Below are 22,581 nucleotides of genomic sequence, written 5' to 3' on the forward strand. Positions count from 1 at the left end.
AGTTTCAGCAGTGGGCCAAAACTGAAGTAGCAATAGGCAAAAGTTTGGAAAGACGAGAAACAAACAAAAAAAGACACGCAAACACGCAAGTAGAAGCGGCAACAAAACAGGCCAGCGTCGTCTCGACACAATGTGACCGTCACTAATCTGTCTTTTTGAGAGCTACGAAACGTACGTTACCTTCAAACGTTGAAGCCTTAAAATCGGGGAAAACAAGGCTACATTTCTAGACCGCATTTGAATGAGCCTCCGGAATGGGACAGCACTTTGTCGCGCCGGTGTGATGCATTCGGTCTCAAAATGCAGCCAACAAGGCTGCAGCCCCTGAAATGGGACACAGCTTATATGTCCAAATCCGTGCCCTCGTTGTTGTTCCTGAAGCCAGGTGACAGCAGGGCGCAGGCGCCACTTAGCGCCTGCGCATTTTTAGATATCTTCATACAGATGGATCGAAGCCCCCCACCCTAAATATTTTTTCATCGGATCTCCACGCATCACGTCGGTCACCAATTTTGGTTTCAAAACGGCAAATTTGATGAAAGGTGACATTTGCATGCCTGAATAAATCCACTTGAAATTTGGCAGGGTAACCAGAAACATGATGGTTGATGGATGTCTACCAAGTGCCATGGTGATATCGTGAAATTTGAAGTTCTCCCCATTATGAATTTTGTGAAGAACCGGAAAAACAGAATTACACGGAATTTGCAGGGCAGGTCCAGGGGATGGGCATGAAGATAGTTTGCGAAAAGCTAAGGGATTGGTCAAAAAATGTTATGTTATGAGGCATTCAATTAAAAAAATACAATTTTTTGAAAAGCCCTCAAAAATCTTCTTCTCCAGAACCATCAATGCAAATGACATGAAATTTGCAGGGCATGTCCGCATGAACATAGTTTGCGAAAAGATTTGTCCTGAATTGCCGAAATTATTAGGGAATCAATTTCAAGAATTTGGCAAAATATTAAATTTGCTGTAAAACTGTGACACAGTAATAAATCCACTTGAAATTTGTCAAGGCAGCCAGGAACATGATGGAAAACATGTCTACCAAGTGGGCAGTACAACAAACACTTTCAGTCTACGGCTCATTGCTGCCATCTAGGTCGATCTAGAGAAGTGCAAGGTGTTACAAATGTGTAGCTCGACATACCATGCACAATGTCGCTTCTTTCGTTCATTCCTTGTCATTCAGTGGAACCCGGTCCATTGCTGCCGTGCAGCTATATTTCCATTTTATTTACACTATAAATGCCCATTTTGACTACTCTCACTGATGCTTAAACTGACAGTCATTAACCTGATAACACAACTAGTGAAAAAACATAAATCAATTGAATAAAAGATGGCCATTAACATTTGGAATAATGATTCAGAAAAATTTGAAAACAATGTTTAAAAAAAGTGCAATACATTGCATCATTTAGTAGACACTTTTGAAACCAACTGTATATCACAGTTAGTTAGAGAACAGTAAAGGGAGACCGTTCCTCCTGGATTTCTCACAATATTTTGTGTATGTAAGGAACACTGTCATTGCAGAGTGAGGGAATTGCAGTATTGTATGGTGAGGACAAAATATGCAATGCAACAAACAAAAAAAAACAATCTGAATTTAATTTTGACTCTCTCCGGACCCCCTTGCAACCAGGGCCTTGGGCTGCAGCTCATGTAGCCCATTAGGATAACGCTGCCTAAACCTGGGTTGCAAAAAAGCGAACCTATCATTTTACACACCATCTAATGATGGCCAAATTGCCAGATTTATTACCTGCTTTCAAGGTTGATCTGGTAGCCAACAGTTTGACCAACAGCTTCCCCCCTTTCAGCCGCGACCCTTTCTGCCACAGCAATGGCAGCCAGCTGCCGAGGTTGCGTGCAAATTATCCGGCAAGGAATCCCATTCCTGCTGCAGTCATCCAACAGGAATTGTGGGATCTAGAGAAAGTATGACCAAAGAAAGAGTAAGTTCCAGTTTTATATAATCCAGTTTACCGGGTACTTACCCGGATTTAGATGAGAAGGTCAATACCAATTCATCCTTTTCCATAATGGAGATATTGATGGGCTGCATGCTATATAAGTTAGCTCAGTGCAAGGCTGCACAGGGAATCAACTGTCCTAGGTCCAGTGAAATTATGGAAATACTGTATACCTTCTAGGATCTCAAAAGCTATTTATGATATGAGAGTTATTTAAGCAATACATTGTGTGTTTGTATGACAATCAAGAATAAAAACATTCAAACAAAATCTTAGTTGTTTAAATTGAAATCAATTTATCCATCGGTTGCTGTCAAGCCCACGGCCTCCCAACGCCACTAGCCGCTCTCTCCTCATCTGCTGCTCCATCCTCTGGCATATTCCACACACACACCTAACACTCAATCATCAACTGCTGTATTTAATCTTTTATTTTCCGGCTCCCCAGTCTCTCATGGCCAGATCGTCAGCTTACTTACCTGAGTTCATATCTCTCCTGGCTCCTTCCTAGTCCATATATCCAAGTATGTTATCCTTGTTCTAACCTGCTCCTCTCCTCTCCTCATTCAAGTCTTCAAGTCTGATTCAAGTCTGTCCTGCTTCATCCAGCCCGATTCTCCATCTTTCCACCCGGAACCTGGATCCCTCCTTCCCAGTCCTCACCGGTCTTGTCCTGCCCTGGTCGACCTGGTCCGATAGTCCCGCTGGCTCGGACCCGTTCCAACCTGACTGGACCCCTCCTGTCGTCTCCACTTTGCCCCCAAATAAACCTCCTTTGTTTACCCCTGTCTGCCTACCGTCTGTGTCGTGCATTTGGGTCCCTCCTAGCATTGATCGTAACAGTTGCAATGATTATAGTTTGTGAAGCACTGCATCAAGGGAGTGGAGGATTACCAAGCACAAACTACAATGACTACAAATGTAGCATTTGAAACAAGAGATCTTGTTTTTATGTTTTCATTTTTATTGTCACAAAGATACAAGATGCATTGCTTAAATAACTCAGCCTTTGAGATACTAGAAGCTGCATTTCCCAAATTTCAAAGGAGTTAGGCTACTTGATTCCCCCTATAGCCCTGAGCGAACACTGTAAGCATGCAGCCACTATCCCGGTACTTGGCACATAGAAATGACATTAATATTGACATTCTCATCTGAATCTGGGAAAGAAGGACAAAGAGTCAATTTACCAAATGAACTGAGTATCCCTTTAAGATGGCCACATTAGTAGAAAGACATGGATAAAATGAAACTGACCCCTTTAATGTTCAAACAGTAAATTATTTAAATTAAAAATCCACAAAATATTTTCAGGTTCACACCTGTTACTAGGTATTTAGTGTTAAAAATCAATACTTTTTAAATAGTTGGCGCCTAAATCACAAGTGAATCCATAACAAACATCCAGTGGTTCACAACTGGTCTAGACTTAGGATCAAGACCAACCTCGTTTAAGATATGAACCATTTTAATCAAATTCACAAAATGAATAGTGCAGCAACCCAAAATGGTTAATGCACCATTAAAAACAGTGCGCAGTTAAGTTGTTGTGTGGAAAGTTGAGGAAGTGTAGGTACCAGAAAATGTATTTATAATACAAAGGAGAGCGATAATGAACTTTGATAGGGGGGTGGGCAGAGATGGAGATTACAACCCCAGCAACACATTTCAAAGCTCCTTTTAAAAAACGAAAAAATAAGAATGCCCTGTTATCAAAGGGCGACAACCCATGTTAGCGTCACTTATGTAGGTCACAACTTGCTATTATAGCTTAGAGGGTTCTCTAAACCTTACTTGGAGCCAAGTCTATCTGACCAATAACGATTTACACCAAAATAAGCGTGTATATGCAGATTTTTCAAACGCGGGTAAACCCGTTAAAAATAGGTGATTAATGCTGTTCCCATAGCCAGTGGACATGTGTATATATATATATATATATATATATATATATATATATATATATATATATACACACACACACCGTATATATACATACATATACACACACACACACAGAGTATATACCGTATATTGGTGGTCTACCGATATATTTCAATGCCCGATGCCGATATTTAAAGATCGTGGGGGCCGATATATAATTCCGATATCATGTTGTTCGTTTTTTTTATCATCAGATAAAATACAACAATTACTAACATAATAAACATAATAATAACAAATGAAAAATAACATTGCTGAAGTTAAATGAACCTTTATTTCACGCCAATGTTATTGTCGGCATTGTCTCTGCAGCACACTTATTTTAAATACAAAAATGTATCAACAATATAAATGTCCACAGATAATCAAAAAACAAAACTTTGGAGAAGACTTATTGTGGCCGTTCTCCTACCACCCGCCACCCAGGTGGCGTGTTCAGGAACCTCCGGAACAGAGACAAAGACAGGGGATTGAAAACACCAGTTTATTGTAGAGAGAAGGCAAGGTGGAATTAGCCCAGGATAGACGTGTCATGACAGGGCTCCTATCCTGAATGTGTGTGGGGATGGCAGTTTAACCTGCTGCTCGTTAGACCAAAAAACGAGCAACAGGTGTGCAGCCACTCTGAGCCCAATCACCTAGATGCAGATCAGGTGTGGCTGCTCAACCCAGACCATCCCCACACCACACTGATGAATTAAAATAAATAGTCAAGTAAAGTCAAACTTTATTTATAAAGCACAATTCATACCAGGGTAACACAATGCGCTTTACAGAGAAATTCAATCAAAGAAAATATATAAAATGTCTGTGCAACGATAAGAACAGTCAGTGCAGAATAAACAAATCTCACGGCATACAGAACACACACACGCACGCACGCACGCACGCACGCACACATGCACACACACACAGTCAGACTGTAGTGAACAGCAAGGTTTTTAACCTGCATTTAAAAGTGCTCAGTGTGGGGACTTCTCTCAGGTCCTCAGACACCCTGTTTGAGGACCTGAGAGGCATTCTGTATCTACTGGGGCATAGATACAGAAGGCAGCCTCCCTTGCTTCAGAGTTAGTACGAGGGATGGTTAAAATACCACTGCCTGTGGACCTGAGAGTTCTTGCTAGTTTGTGTGTAATGAGCATTTATTTTATATACTTAGGTGCAAGGCCATTTAGAGCTTTATACACAAATAGCGGAATCTTTAAATCAATCCAAGTTTTAACGGGGGGCCAATGTAAGGATCTAAGAACAGGTGTAATGTGTTCAACATTTTAGTCCCAGTGAGAACATGTGTAGCCGCATTTTGGATTAACTGTAGCCACTGCACATTTGAATTACCCTCTTAATTTTGAAATATTTTTTTAGATGGTAGAAAGCTGATTTAGTGATAGTGAGAATGCTTGCACCCGCATTTTGGATTAATTGTAGCCGCTGCACAGCTGATTTCGTGGGCCGGTGAATAGGGCATTAGTCGGGCAGTAGTCCAATCTACTCGTTTTGAATGCATGGATTAATTTTTCAGAGTCTGTTTTGTACAGGAGTCCTCTTAATTTTTAAATGTTTTTTAGATGGTAGAAGGCTGATTTTGTGATGTTATTGATATGGCTGTAAAATTTAGATTGCTGTTAATAATTACACCCAGATTTTTGGCTTAATTTTTGATCTCCGGAGACAGAGAACTGAGATGAGCTGGAATTTTCTGTCTCTGAGCCTTTGCTCCAAAGAAGAGAATTTCTGTTTTATCTTTGTTCAGTTTTACATTACATTACATTGAATTTAGCAGACGCTTTTATCCAAAGCGACTCACAATAATTGAAACACTGACGGACGCAGCCATCAGGAGCAATAAGGGGTTTAGTGTCTTGCTCAAGGACACTACAGCATGCTAGCAGGAGGAGCCTGGGATCGAACCAGCAACCTTTAGATTACGAGACGACCAGCTCTACCTCCTGAGCTACCGTCCCCATTGTAAAAAGTTCTGAAGTTCAAATACACTCAGTGAGGGAGAGCATGGGGTATAGGTCATCAGGAGATAGGGATATGTACAGTTGTGAATGTGAATGTGTGTTCCTTTATAATATGTGCAAGTGGGAGCATTACCCACCACAGCAAATTGCGCTATATCGCACATTTCTAAAATCGCCAGGAGCAGCCAAATAAGTTGAAAAAACCTTTTGAGAGATCTTTCCAGATGCGTGTTCCTTTGTGTTTTTTTTTATCTCAAGATTCAGGATTCAAGATTTTTTATTTGTCACATACATATACATACTTCCATACATATATGCAGTGAAATGTAATGCAACGCACCCGGTGATAGCACACAATAAGTCCTAGGAAAAAGTACAAAAAAAAAATAAAAACAAAAAGTAGAAAATTCCTTTCTAATAGACCGACTAACTGACTCCTAAAACGTAATACAGTAAGTGGAATACTTATAGAATAAGATAAAAAATATATAGAATAAAATACAATAAAAAATAAATCGAAATAAAATGGAATAGGTTGAAGGAATATGCCTATGTATATACAGATATGTGCATTTAAAGTGGCATGTGAATTAAAGTAGCATGTGAATGTGAATAGTGTGAGGTAGTGTTTGGGATAATACAGCACAGTATACAACAGTACGGCGCAGCAATACGGCATCACGAACAACCCTGAACAGTGATACAGTATGCGGTACAGTATGCTACATACAGTACAGTAGGTAGTGGAGCCTAGTGCATGGCTCAGTTAGGACCCCTGGTGAGGTCAGCGTTGACAGTTCTGATGGCTTGAGGGAAGAAACTCCGTCTCAGTCTCTCTGTTCTCGCTGCGTGACTGCGGAGGCGCTTGCCTGACCGCAGCAGCTGAAACAGTCCGTTGTTGGGGTGATGAGGATCCTTCATGATCCTACGGGCTCTGCTACTACACCTCCTGGTGTATAACTCCTGCAAGGGGGGGAGGGTAGTTCCAGTGGTACGTTCAGCTGAACGCACCACCCTCTGCAGGGCCCGCCTGTCCTGGGCAGTACAGTTCCCAAACCAGGTAGTGATGTTGCCTGTCAGGATGCTCTCCACTGCTCCAGAGTAGAAGGACTTGAGGATCCTCACCGAGACCCGGAATTTCCCCAGCTGCCTGGTGTTGGAGCTGGACCTGGCCACACAGTCATGTGTGTACAGGGAGTACAGTAGGGGGCTGAGGACGCAACCCTGGGGGGATCCTGTATTCAGGGTGAGGGAGCTTGACATGTACTTCCCCACCTTGACCACCTGGGGGCGGCCTGTGAGGAAGTCCAGGATCCAGGTGCACAGCGGAGCATTCAATCCTAGCTCCATCAGCTTGACAGCCAGTCTGGTGGGGACTATGGTGTTGAAAGCTGAACTATAATCAATGAACAGCATTCTCACATAGGCCCCCTTCTGGCCATCCAGGTGTGTGAGCGTGGTGTGCAGTACCTGGGAGACCGCGTCATCCGTGGATCTGTTCTGCCGGTACGCGAACTGCAACGGGTCCAAGGTGCGGGGGAGGGAGGCGCAGATGTAATCCTTAATCAGCCTCTCGAAACACTTCATGACCACCGAGGTGAGGGCCACCGGACGGTAGTCATTCAGGCAGGTTGGAGAGGCGATCTTCGGGACAGGAACGACGGTGGACCTCTTGAAGCAGGATGGGACCACTGATTCAGCCAGGGAGATGTTGAATATTGTGGTGAACACCGGAGCTAGCTGGTTAGCACAGGTCTTCAGTACTCGTCCAGATATGCCATCTGGGCCCGCAGCTTTCCTGGTGTTCACCCGCATCAAAGCCCTCCTGACCTCGTGCACGGACACTGAGAGTGCGCGCTCGTCCCCAGCGGTGTAACTCCAATTAGCCGGCGAGCTAGCGGTGCTGCTGCCAGACTCGAACCGCGCATAAAAGCAGTTCAGTTGGTTGGCCAGGGAGGCGTCCACACTCGTGGCTGGGGAGGAGCTGCTCTTGTAGTTTGTTATTGTTCGCAGCCCCTCCCACAAGCGTCTTGTGTCCCCCCGCTCCATCTGCAGCTCCACGGTGTCTCTGTACGTCCGTTTAGCGTCCCTCACCGCCCTCCGCAGATTGTACGAGGCCGCTTTGTAGTTGTCCATGTTACCAGATACAAGTCCGTCGTTGTAAGCGGCCGTGCGCGCATTCAGAGCGCAGCGGATGGATTTATCAACCCATGGTTTCTGGTTTGGAAATATCCGAACTTTCACCGTAGGAACGATTTCATCCACGAGCGTAGCCACAAAACTCACTACAACCTCCGTAAACTCGCTGACGTCACTTGAACTCGCTTGGAACATGTCCCAGTCTACGTCAGTCAGAGCGTCCTGAAGCGCAGCCTCTGATTGGTCCGTCCACCGCTTCACTTCCCTCGTCATCACCAGATCCCGCGCGATCAGAGGCCTGTAAACAGGAAGCAGCGAGATCGCGGCGTGATCTGATTTCAAGCAGGGAGCGAGACGGGCTTGTATCCGTTCTTGTAAGGAGTGTATCAATGGTCCAGAGTTCTGTCTCCCCTGGTGGCACACGTGATGTGTTGGTGGAAATTCGGCAGAACTTTTTTAAGGTTGGCCCTGTTAAAGTCCCCAGTCACCACCACAGCCGCGTCGGGATGTCTGTTCTGAAATCCGCACAACACATCGTACAGAACCGACAGAGCTGCGTCGGTGTCCGCTTGCGGTGGGATATAAACGGCTGTAATGATGACCGTGCTGAATTCCCGGGGGAGATAAAATGGACGGCATAGTATGGTCAGCTGTTCCAGGTTCAGCGAGCAGGAGTGGGAGAGGAATTTGGTGTTGTTGGCGTTACACCAGCGGTTGTTTAGCATTCGGCAGACGCCTCCACCTTTGGATTTCCCCGACTCTCCCGTTCTGTCGCCGCGGAACACGGAGAAGGCCTCGGCTGGACGTATGGCTTCATCCGGCACCAGTGGGTTCAGCCATGTTTCCGTCAGGCAGAGGACGCAACAGTTCCTCGTGTCTCGCTGGAATTGAATCCTCGCTCGAAGTTCATCCATCTTGTTCTCCAGGGACTGGACGTTAGCAAGAAGGATGCTTGGCAGAGGTGGACGGTAAGGTTGCGTCCTCATTCTGACCCGAATGCCGCCTCGTTTACCTCGGATCTCAACGCATTTTCAAAACCGTCGTTTCCTTTAAAGCGACCATCCAAGTGAAAATCTTTCCTCCATATTCCATATGATGTGAAGTCACAATGTGAAACCCTTTTGATAGAGTTCAACCTTTAAATCGTACTACTTTTATACACACATAGAGACATTATTGTTTAGGGGGCGTAAACCAACAAAGAAGTAATGCTGACGTCACTTCCGTAAACAAGACGAGGATCCTTCGGTTTAACTTGTCTGAAAACTTTCATCTCCATGTTGTTATGGATTACGAGAAGCGGGTGGAGGAAGATCTAAATTATATTGCGGACCTTAGTCTGACCAGTGCGATAGATCCAAGTCAGTGTAAGCAGCGCGTACTGGACTTTTCGGCGATGATAGTCAGTTCTCCAACAGCGATGGTGAATCTGATACCGGCGTTATCCCGGACTTGCAGAACATTTCAAACAGTGGATTTCAACCTGAATGTGACGATGAAACGGAAAATGCAGAGGACTGCCACAGAAGGAGAGAAGGAGACAAGGAGTAAGGGGCCGAAGCACGCCAGTACCTGAACGGCACTTCTACGTAGACGACGGGTTTAAGTCATTCGCCACAAGGCTTTCAAGGCCTCAAATTCGATCAGTCCCCCCCCCCCCCCGCCATGCAGCTGTCCACCTTTACCTTCTGTGCCTCAGCCAACAAAAGACCTTTCACATGACACAGTAGGCTGTCGACCCTCAACAGTCTAATAGACCCTCGAGGATTTGCTGCACCTGTCCGCATTCAAGGTCACCCTATCCTGAGAGAACTTACTACCGCTGGCGACGAATGGGATGCCTCTCTACTGGACGAGAAACAGAAGGAGTGGCTGAGGTTGGGAAACTCGCTATAAGCTCTTCAGGGGCTGAAGATCTCCAGGATGTACACATCACTGCCAATCTCTAGGGCTCATAGGAACGAGGAAAGTGTATCTTCTGCGACGCCTTCACAAAGGCAATCGGTGCTGTCGTACCTCATGGTGACTAACATGGAAGGTCAGAGCTAGCTGGGGAATATGGTGGGCAGGGTTGACCCCAAAACCTGACCTTACAATCCCCACACTCGAGTTTAGTGCAGCCGTATTAGCAGTCAAGATGGCAGAGGTTATCTCACAGGAGCTGGGCACCAGGTTAGACAGTGTCAAGTTCTTTTGCAATAGCAAAGTGGTGGCCAATAAGTTAGCCCTCTCCTCTTGGCTAAACGGACCTGCCTTCCTTACCGATGCTCAAGGGGGCCGACCATCTAACGAAGACATTGACCTCAATGACTCCGGAACAGATTTGGAGCTACATCCCGAGGTTACTGTCTGTGTCACACGCCTTTCAGGCTGGGCTTGGCAGTGCGAGGTTTCCCCAGCTGGAAATCTCTCCCAAGAGCCGTGGCCGGGCTCTCGCTCTCTGCTCACCCAAGTATCTGAGAACAGCCATTGCTGCAGCTGGGACGTCTGCAGTAAGCCTCTGTCCAAACAGCGGCTCTACCCTTGACCCAGGGTATTCGACCCTGGACGGCCTGGAAACTGAGGAGGACAAGCGAACAGTAAGCGGTCATCTTCACATGCATGAGTTCACATGCAGTACATATCCAAGTGCTGGAGTCAATGGACTCCGCCACTTTCATTAATGCCCTCAGACACTTCTTCACTATTAGAGGCCCTGTGAAACAGTTCAGATCAGACTGCGGGACCAACTTTGTGCACGCCTGCATGGAGCTCCAGACAGACTCCACAGACCCTGACAAGCAAGTTGAGAACTACCTGCCAGGGTGTGGATGTACGTGGCAGTTCATTCCCCAAAACTCTTCACACTTGGGCGGCAGCTGGGAGCAGATGCCCGGAGTCACACACTGTATACTCGACGCCAAGCTCCTCAAACATGGAACAGCAAAGCTAACCCACAAGGTCCCTACAACATTCATGGCGGAGATGACAGCGATAGTCAATGCCAGGCCTTTGACACTGGTTTCCATGGACCCAGAGCACCCAATGATTCTCACTCCATCTACTCTGCAAAACCTCAAGGTTGGCACACCCGGGCCAGTTTAATGAGAGGGACCGCTTCAGACACCAATGGGGAAAAGTCCAGAGTCCAGCTAACACATTCTGGGAATGGTGGAAACAGGAATATAGCCGCGACCTGCAGGGATGCCACATATGGAGAAGGAAAAGGCCAAATATGCAGGAAGAGGACGTTGTTCTACTGCGAGACAACCAAGCCAAGAGGAACAACCTTGGACTCGTCACAAAGACCTTCCCTAGCAACGACGGAAAAGTAAGGAAGATCAAGGAAAAGATAAGCAGGGACAGTGCAGCAAAGCCTGTCCTTCTCCTGTTCAGCAACTCAAGGTTCCCGGTTGTTTGACATCTTGCAGATGCAAGGAGGGGAGCACAATCTGTGAAATTATTCATGCTATTCGTGTATGCATACAGTGTAGGAGCTATTTAAACGTATTAACAGAACATTTACATCTGCATAGAGAATGATCGTTAATCGGCATACTTCTGTACTGTTCCACAGTTTCACACCGCTTCTATTAAAGTGAGCTCCTGTCTTTGGGTACATTTTGGGTGATACTTTGGGTGATACTCCGAGCTCCTGGAGGTGGATGGGGGGACGGGGACGAATCACATCCATTTTACGCTTTAAAGATGCAGCCTCCATACATGCAACTGCGACTCTTGCACGGGCCGCTACAGTCGCACTGACGTTGGACCCACTGGACATGACGGACCTGCTGGCCGACCTAATGGACTTGTTGGCCGACTTAACGGATTTGTTGGCCAGCTTGAAGGACTTGCTGGATGACTTAAAGAACTTTCTGCATAACTTCATGGGCCCCCTTTGCGCAGTCAATGTTATTCTGCCACTACTGTCCAGGCATTCTGTTCCTTCCACCGAGCCGGGCTGTCCACTGGGCCCAGGAGCCCCACGGAGCTTTGGGAGTTTCGAGGGGCCTTGGAGTTTCGAGGGGCCTTGGAGTTCCAAGGGACCTGGGAGTTCCAAGGGACATGGGAGTTCTGAACGAATAGCATGAATAAACTCACAGACTGTGCTTTCTCAACGGCAATGACAAGGCGGATGGAAATGGATGTCGATTTTTTGTTTTTCAATTAAACGCATGGATGGTATTGTGTCTCAGGGCTCTTTGGATCACTGAAATCAATCTCAGACACCTGTGATAATTAGTTTGCCAGGTGAGCCCAATTAAAGGAAAACTACTTAAGAAGGACGTTCCACATTATTAAGCAGGCCACAGGTTTCAAGCAATATGGGAAAGAAAAAGGATCTCTCTGCTGCCGAAAAGTGTCAAATAGTGCAGTGCCTTGGACAAGGTATGAAAAGATTAGATATTTAACGAAAACCTAAGCGTGATCATCGTACTATGAAGTGATTTGTGGCTGATTCAGAGCACAGACGGGTTCGTGCAGATAAAGGCATAATGAGGAAGGTTTCTGCAAGACAAATTCATCGGATTAAGAGAGCAGCTGCTAAAATGTTGCACAAAGCAGCAAACAGGTATTTGAAGCTGCTGGTGCCTCTGGAGTACTCAGCGAACCTCAAGGTGTAGGATCCTCCAGAGGCTTGCAGTTGTGCATAAACCTACTATTCGGCCACCCCTAAACAATGCTCATAAGCAGAAAGGGTTGCAGTGGGCCCAGAAATACATGAAGACTAATTTTCAAACAGTCTTGTTTACTAATCAGTGCCCTCGATGGTCCAGATGGATGGAGTAGTGGATGGTTAGTGGATGGCCACCATGTCCCAACAAGGCTGCAACGTCAGCAAGGAGGTGGCGGAGTCATGTTTTGGGCCAGAATCATGGGGAGAGAGCTGGTAGGCCCCTTTAGGGTCCCTGAAGGTGTACAAAAAGAAGAACCGTGCCTTCCGTAGCAAAATCATCTTCATGCATGACAATGCACTATCTCATGCTGCAAAGAATACCTCTGTGTCATTGGCTGCTATGGACATAGAAGGAGAGAAACTCATGGTGTGGCCCCCATCCTCCCCTGACCTCAACTCTATTGAGAACCTTTGGAGCATCCTCAAGCAAAAGATCTATGAGGATGGGAGGCAGTTCGCATCAAAACAGCAGTTCTGGGACGCTATTCTGACATCCTGCAAAGAAATTCAAGCAGAAACTCTCCAAAATCTCAAGTTCATATTGGATGCAAGAATTGTGAAGGTTATCTCAAAGAAGGGGTCCAATGTTAACATGTAACTTGGCCTGTTGAGATGATTTTGGTTGAAATAGCTTTTCCTTTTAGTAAATATTACCTCCTAATGCTGCAAATTCAACAAATGACCATTTTCAGTTCTTTAAAACCTTTAAAATGTTCTGAAAGTCTGTTGTGCATAATCATTTGGATCAGTGCATTTTGAGTTTTTTATTTTTGAAAAAAATAATGTTATCATTGGGAGGTTTGTTCAATAACAATCGAATTATAGCCTAACGGTTGATGATTTGAAAATACTGACTGTCATTTGCATCGACTATTTAGGAAAATCAGAGAAAAATATCATTTGCAAAATAATTTGGAACGCGGTGTATATATATATATATATATATATATATATATATATATATATATATATATATATATATACATACATATATTCACATATGTGTGTGTAAATATATACACATATGTATATTTTTGACCCACCGCATACTTTCGTATCATTTGGCGGCTTTCAACTTTTTTCCGCATCATTTGAACCTGGAGAATCAGAGCTTCCAAACAAGGTGTAAGTTGCACAACTCAAGCAAATATAACTCAAGCTATCACTTGTTAATCACAAGGGTGTGGCAAACCGTGTTTCTGAGATAATTACCTTCAAAGTTTCTTCCAACACTTGCCTCATTCAGCCAGCTCCCAGAATGCAAATGGTTGGAGAACAAACAGAGGCACATGGCTACTTAACATCCTGCTGCATGTGAACTTGAGACCCTGCTGAATGGGGAAATTACTGCTTTGTTCTTGTGTTTTAAGGGAATGCTGAACAGCGTCATCAACACACACTATTTTTGTTTTTTAAAAAGCTTTTATTTAACAGAAAGAATATACATGTTTTATAAAAGTGGAATTATTTAGGAGTTTAAAAGTACGGACAACACAACAAAATGTAGAGTCTATCAATAATGAGTCTCGGAAAATCTGAAATCTGAAATCTGCCAATCACCTACTTCAACAGACTTCATCAAGTCATCAACTTCTTCCATTGCAACAACGGAAGAAGTCTCCAGTCGGGCTCAAGCCTGTCCTTGGCCCCTCCGATGCTCCTTGAGGTCTCCCAGCGCATGGCCAGAATGCTGTGCCTCATCACATCAGCAGTCCTGGACAGGGCTGTGTCTATGCTGGACGGGAATTTTATGCCGGAGCTCCCCGCCAGGCCACCCAGACTATCCCACTATTACGCGAGGTCCACGCAGAGCTCGCAAAGTGCCGGGAGAATCCTGGCAGTTCGACGCACGTACCGGTGAGGGGGTTTAAGGGATACCGACGCATGGACCAGGCCCAGGAGCTTACCTAGCTGATCTCTGTGACAACAGAGTGACGGTCTCAGCGAGGTGCAAGAAGGCCTTGTCAGTGTGGAGAAGTGGATGGTTCCTTTGTGCGGCATCTTCGCTAGGCAGCATTTCATATCACTCCACCATCCCCACGGACACATCCACCAAGGGGTGGGTAGCTGTATGCACCCATCCACCCCTGTGGCGGGGGTTGTGAGAGAAAATGCAGATGATCAATGCTCATGAAAGATATAACTTTAGAACCGTGATTTCTAAATGTTAAGGGGCATATGTTTTTTTTGATGACTACTCCCGACTCCTCTTTATCAGGAGATCTTACATTCCTGCCCACAAATGGCACAACTGTTTCAGTCGATATCTCTCTTTTTCTAGCCCGTAAAAGGACGATTTGGGTAAACACTCAATGTATGCTTTCTTTTTATGATAATGTTTGATGGTCTTTGTTAAAACAGTTCCCAGGTGTTACTGAAGGCAACAGTGAATCACATGGCTAGTCTCATGATAGGCACAACCTTTTTTCTGCATATAAAGCTGGCTTCTTCAAATGTAAATCTAGAATGATCATCATCACTGTTTTGACATGCATCGTTAACTTTCTCTTTATTCTGCAGAATAAATTTCTCTAATACTCTCAGTTTGTTTCCTGTACCGAAACAGGTTTACCTCACAACCACTCAGTGAGAATTCTCCAATAACTCGGCGACGCAGATGAGACTCTCTGCTTGGCTCTGTCCGACCTCTTCATGTCCAGGTTGTGTGCACAACGGCAGTCAGGGACCGACCGCAAGACATCCGAGAAGGAGTCATCTGGGCATGACAACAGATCCAGCAGAGGCAACATTAGATCCGGAACAAATTAAAAGCTGAGGACTTCCTGAGATATTGTCAGGAAGATTGAAGGAAAAAGCTTTGAGTAAGCTGAGAGAAAAAGCTTTGAGTAAGCTGAAGGATCTCATCGATCTGGTGGAAGAAGCTTTGTTAAGCTTAGAAGGCCCCCTCCCCCGGCCCCCCTCAGACAGATGTGTCACCAGCTACGTGCTGCATAGGCTAGAAAGGGCAGTGGAGATATTGGTATGGAGGGCCGTATAAAAGGTAGCAAAATTTGCATCGATAAAGGGGACCGTGGTTTTTGATTGTCTATTTGTTGTTTTTTTATATTAATCAATGATAAGTCGACATAACTGAATACATAATTATTAAACTATAGGTATATAGATTACTCTTGATCCCTCTGTAGATAAGTGTTGAGGGTAGGGTGAAACAGTAGCGTTGGAGTCTAAATAACTGGTGGGATTCCTGGAAAGGATACTGCAAGGCCTTGATTATTAAAAAAGTATAACAAGGAGAGAGAGAGAGCTGTAAAGCTAGTTGATAGACTGAAAGGATTACAGAAGTTGATGAAAAAGACAATGAAAGTGGAAAAGATAGCACATGATGCATTCGGGATTCTATGTTTAGGATGGAACCTAGAGCAAAGAGAGTTGTAAATATCATTTTAGTAAGATATTGGTTCAGCAGAGGACGCTGTAAGATCGAGTGATTTAACTATTAGTCAAATGGTGCTCTGTGTGATTATGATTCACTTAGTGGTGTTTAGCAGACTAAATTAAAATTGAATTGAGTTGATTAATATAAATTGGGAATAATTGTTTACAATAATATTTTTTGTGATTTCGCAGAGAGCAGATATGATGCATGACAACAGCAGAAATGCATACGTTTGTTTGTAAAGTTTGGATTATTTATTTTCTCTTTTTGAGTTGTTTGTTTTGTTTTCTTGTGTCAAAGTGATCTGCTGATTAAAATAAGATAATCCTTTATCTATCCCACAGTGGGGTAGTTTGCAGTGTTACAGCAGCAACAGATTGGCACAATAGCATGAACCATTAGTAAATTGATAATTCTAAATTAAAGTTCATGATAAATAAGTGAACGGTAAAGATTAGACATTATACATTAAATAGTTACATTACATTACATTGCATTTAGCAGACGCTTTTATCCAAAGCGACTTACAATTATTCAAGCACCGACATCAGGAGCAATTAGGGGTTAAGTGTCTTGCTCAAGGACACTACAGCATGCTAGCAGGAGGAGCCAGCAACCTTTAGATTACTAGAGGACCAGCTCTACCTCCTGTACAGTATTGTTTGTGTGTTCAAATTGTTACTGGTAACTTTTTCGATCAGGCTGGTAGTTGTTTAAGTATAATTAAACAGCATTTTTTCTCCCCTCTAGAAGTGATCTCAACTTGACATTGAATAAGGTAGCTATTGATATACAGTATAAAACTTAGCAAGTTGGTTAATGAAGAGGGATAATTGTTTTGTTTTGTGCACTAGAGAGAGGTAATGGAATGTGCAGTTACGCTTACTAAAAATGTAAACACTAAATTCATTGTGAAATAAGTTGGCCGCTTCAATGGTTTTGAATTTGGCAATGCCAAATTTAAAGTTTTAATTTGGAAATATCTCGTGAATCGATTAATGCTGTAGTTGTGTATTGATGGATATTAACCAACCCGTCTATTCAGAATTTTATTTCTGAAGCTTTCAAGCATTTGAACAGGAATCCACTGGGCTCCAATTTGACTTTTGTCCAGTGTAGATAATACTGTCTGATTGGGAAGACCTGAAGGATTGAAAACTGAATAGGAATTCAAGAAGAATTGCTCTGCAATTGAGTAAGGCCATAACATGTCCAGCATTCAAAAGCCCTTGTAAATTATTGGAATTATTGCTCTTTGTATTTAACTGATTTGGAAACACATGTTTTTAACAGGCTAAATTGGAACTATTGTAGGATGAAATGCATGCAAGCATCTAAATGGAACGACCTTGATAAAATTCAGATACATCATATTGAGCTCTATCATTAAATTACTGTTAGATATTATAGAGCGCCTTATAGAACCAGAATCATTTGGATTAGTTCTTATTTAAATGTGACATTCTCCAAAATTTACCTAGTTGTTGAAGCAATGTTGAGAAATTCAGTTAATGATTACTGCGTTATAACTAGAGACGTTGTAGTCAGAGAACCATGGAGGTATTATCTTTATCACACTTTCTGTTACTGTGGTAGACCTCACCTTTCATCTTCTCTAACGATGTCTGCAACAAACAAATTAAGCAGCCCAGGGCTTCACCGAGGCCTGAACGACATTCTTATCTGCCTGGTATCCTGCTGAGGGACACTCAAAGGTCTGCAAAGACCTTGTATACAGAGATCCAGTTTGGCCAACATCAGGCTGAATGATGTAGTATAATTTTAAGCTTATTTTTAAGGGAATCAATGAATAAGTAAACATGTCTTTGTGTTGAGTATGCCACAATTAGAAGCAGATGTGGAAGGCAGGAAGGCTGCTCCTTCCATCAATCACCTATAGACAAGGACTGCAAAGGTTTGGGGAATTAAATCAACCTCATGAAATATATGTTTGTATGAAGATAAGATACAGTATATCATATTTAGATATAATATGAGTAAGATATGACTTACTTAAACATAATATGAACAATGTATTCAGACAATATAAATAAGAACGAATGTATGCAGAGAGGCCTCTGAAAAGCCAGAGGGTGAGGGGCTCACTTTGAGTGACCTGTGACCTGTCTCAGGGGTAGAGTGGGGTCCTAAGTAAATATCTCCATATGGTGGAAAGCTCTAAAATAGAAGACAAGGAGGAGTCAATGCTTTGAAATGAATAATGTACTTTGTAAACCAAAGAGTTTCCAGTTTATTCTGCAGACCTCACTCAGACTAGCTATTTCTTAATAAATAGTCTTATCTGTGTATCCAGCTTACTTCAAGTGCTGCCTATTTGTTTAATGGGGTTTTCTCCAGGACAATGACTTGTGACATTTTCTGAACAACGAACAAAGTTTTGTTGTGCGAAATAAAATGCAAACATCGACTTCTGCTGCTTCTCCTCTCCAACAACAAACACAGTGTTTGTTGCCCTCCAAGTACCGCAAACACACAATTGAAAACGATGTTGTGCACAGTTGAGAACCCTAATCAACTATGCTCCTCTGGACCCACATTCGGTGATGTCAAATGTTTGTCTGCTCCAACTGGGAGCTGTGGGATGATTAATCAACTCAAGTCCCGCTGGAAATGACACCTGAGTGATCGCCAGGGGGCTGCTTTTGTGTGTGTTTGCAGCTGTTGTTTTCTCTTTCTGTCTATTATTAAATTAAAGTTCAAAGTTTGATGTAATAATAGACAGAATGAGAAAAAAACAGCTGCAAACACACACAAAAGCTGTAAAATACATTGTAGTAAGAGTATTGGTCAATTTAAATTGAATAATGTTTCAAAATGTCAGGACATGGTTTGAATAGTTAGTAAATAAAATCATTAAGTAGAAACAGAATTAGGCACAGAATTTAGAAAAAGTGATTGCTTCATTGTTTGTGTTAACTATGTTATAAATAGTACTTCTAGGTTTTAGATGGTCTCTGTTAGTTACATCTAGATGCTTCCAGATGCCAACACCTTCAGTCACCTTCTTGTGACTATAGCTTTCGGCCAGGAGAAGATGTCATCAGGTGGTGACCAACCCTCAGTCAGACGTTTCGACCCTTAACCACAACGTCCTCAGGTTGGTGGGTCGGCAGTGGTGGCCAAATCACTGCCCATCTTCTCCTGGCTTCCAGATCAACTCCTCCCGTCTATTCCAGAGCCAGCAAGAGGCTCTTTCTGCCCAAACGTGCGAGCTGCAGTCTTCCTCTCCCATCCTGCTATTCCCAGGGCTGAGCATCTTCCACACAGACTGTGCAGGAAAACCCCTGCAGCCAAACTCTACTGGAACTAGCCAGGCCTGCCACCCTTAATCCCTGCAATCTTGGACCAGGTCCTGGTATTTGGTGTTCTTCCTTACCCAGGCCGCTTCGCAACCGTCTTCCCACGGGACCGTCAATTCAAACAGGATGATCTTTTTTGCCTCCTCTGACCATATGACCATGTCTGATCTCAGAGTTGTTTGGACGACCTGGGGAAAGTGTAGGTTCTTCCCCACATCTACCCTCATATCTCATGATGGAGCTGGCTACAGGAGGCTCGTCCCGGTCTTCTTTGAGGCAGGTGGTTTCTCTCCCGCTCTGATGAACTGGATGGAGGGGGCCGGTTTCCCGTGGGTCCGAAGTTTTTTCCGTCTCTCCTGCTCCAAGATGTCAGCCAGAGCTCTGAGGACCTTGTCATGGCAAAGTGCAGTCTTGCACCCTGCCAGTATGTGCACCATTGTGCCTCTCTTTCCACATAACTTGCATAGGGGGTCCTCCCTCAACCCCCACCTGTGCAGGTTTGTCGGTGTTGGGAGAGTGTTATACACTGATCGGGGGCAGCTTCTCAGTCTTTGATACACTGCCTCTGTCAGTGAGAGAGGCAACATACCACTCCTAGGCATTTTATAGGGTTGTCCTCTATTGTTGGGATGATCTCCCCTTGGACTTGGAGGTGGAACCTGCTGGTCACTTTGCCATTCCTGATGACCAAGCTTTTTGACTTCTGTGGCTTGAACTCCATTCTCATCCATGTTGCCATGCCGTTGAGGGCTTTTAGGATCCACCTCGCTTGTACATGGGATGCTGTTGTTATCGTTAGGTCAACTGTAAAGCCTCTTATTGGAGGTTGGCGGGTGCTAGACTCTATCATCGGCCCTCTGGATTCCCTCCCTGCTGCTGTTATAAGCAGTTTAATTCCCATGATGAACAGGAGGGGGGAGATGGTGCAACCCGTTACGATTCCCTTTTCCAAGTCCTGCCACTCAGTTGTGAAATGGGCAGTTTTGAACCGTAACTTGAATCCTCCAAGGGAGTTGGTGATCATTCCCCTGATGTGATTGGGTATACGGTAGTGCTCCATAGCTGTGGTGATGAGGTTGTGGGGGATTGATCCATATGCATTGGCCAGGTCAAACCAGACTGCTGTCAGGTTGCCTTTGCTCTTCTGGGCCTCAAGGCCTCCCATAGCCTGTTGGCTATGTTCATGTATTTTAAAGGTAAAGGTGTTAAGTTGATTGGAAATGCCGAATAACCTATCAATTTCTCTTAACAGATTGCAGAATGATGTGACTTAAAATTAAATACTCCCTGGCCAAAAGGTAAGACTAGCAGTTCAAAGCTTAACACATAGTTCATGTGATTAATTTGAATTTAGGGAACACAAATTGACCATGAGATAATGGATAGTTGATGAAATATTATTGATCAACACCAGTTAGTTTTTGTTTGCTTGATGCTGAGATCTCAGGCTTGTTGTTTGTGGTTATTAATTGTACCTTTAAGGGTATAAGTAAAAATAATATAAACTAATTAGGAATATTGTATTGAGCACTAAACTTAAACATGTTTTGGTATGTGAATCATTGAATCGTATTTCTTACCCTCTCTAGTTGTTTAACTTATTATTAAAGTTATGTGGAGCCTCCGATAGTGTTTTCTCCTGTATTACCGAAATTTATTTTTAGCTGATTTTGAGCTTATTAATGGCAGCACATTAATCGAAATGTTGATGATATATTGATCTGCTTGTGTCGCAAATACACAGGACCTCCTAAAATACATAGATGAAGATGGTCATATAGTTTTTTTTTCTATTATAACTCCAGCCGGGACAAAAGAACATTCACTATTTGAGTCATGACATTCGTTTTATTATATTTTCTTTTCTCCTCAGAGTCGCACCCTGGCACGGCCTTTTTAGGCTTGATGTTATTGTTGTTTCGGATCATGGAATGAGGCAACGCTTGCCCAGCCATTACTACCAATGGCTCATGGGAAGGACTTATCATAATTAGATGGAGTTAATTGGACGCCTGAGGCAGGAGACCATTTTGTTGCTTTGAAACAAGCTGTTGCACCTGCTCTATGTTAGCTTTGCTGGAATATTTTAACTGAGGATGAGGGAGATGGTTTTATGTTGGCTGTGTTGTTGAAATCATATGTAAATGAATTACATCTTGTTGCATACTATGCTCAGAAACTTGGCGTGGTGGTTATTGGATTGATTACATGCTGTAGCCTTTATCTTGCTATGGAGAAAAGCAGCTAATTGCTCTCCGGCAACAACTCTCCATCATCAACTTGTACAACTTTCACTTCGCTCATGTCAATTTGAAGTGGTGCACCGGAGATTGGAGATTCACATGACTGCTTGGCAGCGATAGCCGTTGTGGCTTTGCCCCACCCAGATCTTGCTATTGAAGCTCTTGAAAAGTTGAACTACAATGACTTAAACTATGAGGTGGGTTTTCATTTTGACTCTCTGTCTGTCATCTGTTTTTTGTTTATAACAGTGTTTGTCTATTTTGTACAACCGGTTGTGTTTGTGTTTCTATCTGTTGTAAACTGGCTTTTGTTTTGTTTTGATTGAATAAATATGTACAATAGGAGCCAATTGGCAGCTGGAACATGACAGAGCCCAGGCAGATCTGTAATTGGGGCGTGGCCGACCCATATAGGGACCCTGTCGGGTCCGTGCTCGGATCTTGCCTGTAATGATACTCCCCTCAATGACATAATTTTGTGCCAGTGCCTGGGAACGCCCCAGGCTGCATTTATGGAAAATCAGTTGTAATGTTTATCTGTTCACCGAGGGGAGCAGTGGTTCAAAATGTAAAGCAACTCGCCTATACGGGGTTATCTTGCGTTTGTTTAATGAAAAACATACATGTTTTGGAACGGAACATCTTTTCTCTACATCTAATAGAATCAATATATCCATCTCATTTTAAAGAACGAATGGTTTGAAAGGATGAATGAATCAGTATTTTTTTTTTTTTTATTGTAGATGTATTTAATTGAATGAAACTAATTTAAACACTGTGCGTAACATTGTGTAACAGGTGTTTAAATTTACATAAAATAAACTTGCCATAGTGTGTTTTCGCACTGCAGGAACCTATTTCATAGTTCTCAGGACTCCTTGGAGGAAGCGTCCCTTTTATTGTGACCGCACTGTAGGAACTACTGT

At 43.6% G+C, this 22,581-nt stretch overlaps 1 protein-coding gene across 1 annotated transcript in view; it reads right to left on the reverse strand.

The window, feature by feature from the left end:
• ythdc2 (YTH domain containing 2) overlaps positions 1-22,581 on the reverse strand; it is a gene marked incomplete at its 5' end in the record, with an annotated part of 141,088 nt that overhangs the window by 95,515 nt on the left and 22,992 nt on the right. The window contains one exon of the mRNA XM_080018325.1: positions 1,772-1,938. Within this exon, the coding sequence (XP_079874451.1) occupies positions 1,772-1,938 (167 nt within the window). The remainder of the gene's footprint in view (positions 1-1,771; positions 1,939-22,581) is intronic.

Source organism: Zeus faber (genome assembly GCF_960531495.2).
Source record: "Zeus faber genome assembly, chromosome: 17".
NCBI classification, from domain to species: Eukaryota; Metazoa; Chordata; class Actinopteri; order Zeiformes; family Zeidae; genus Zeus; species Zeus faber.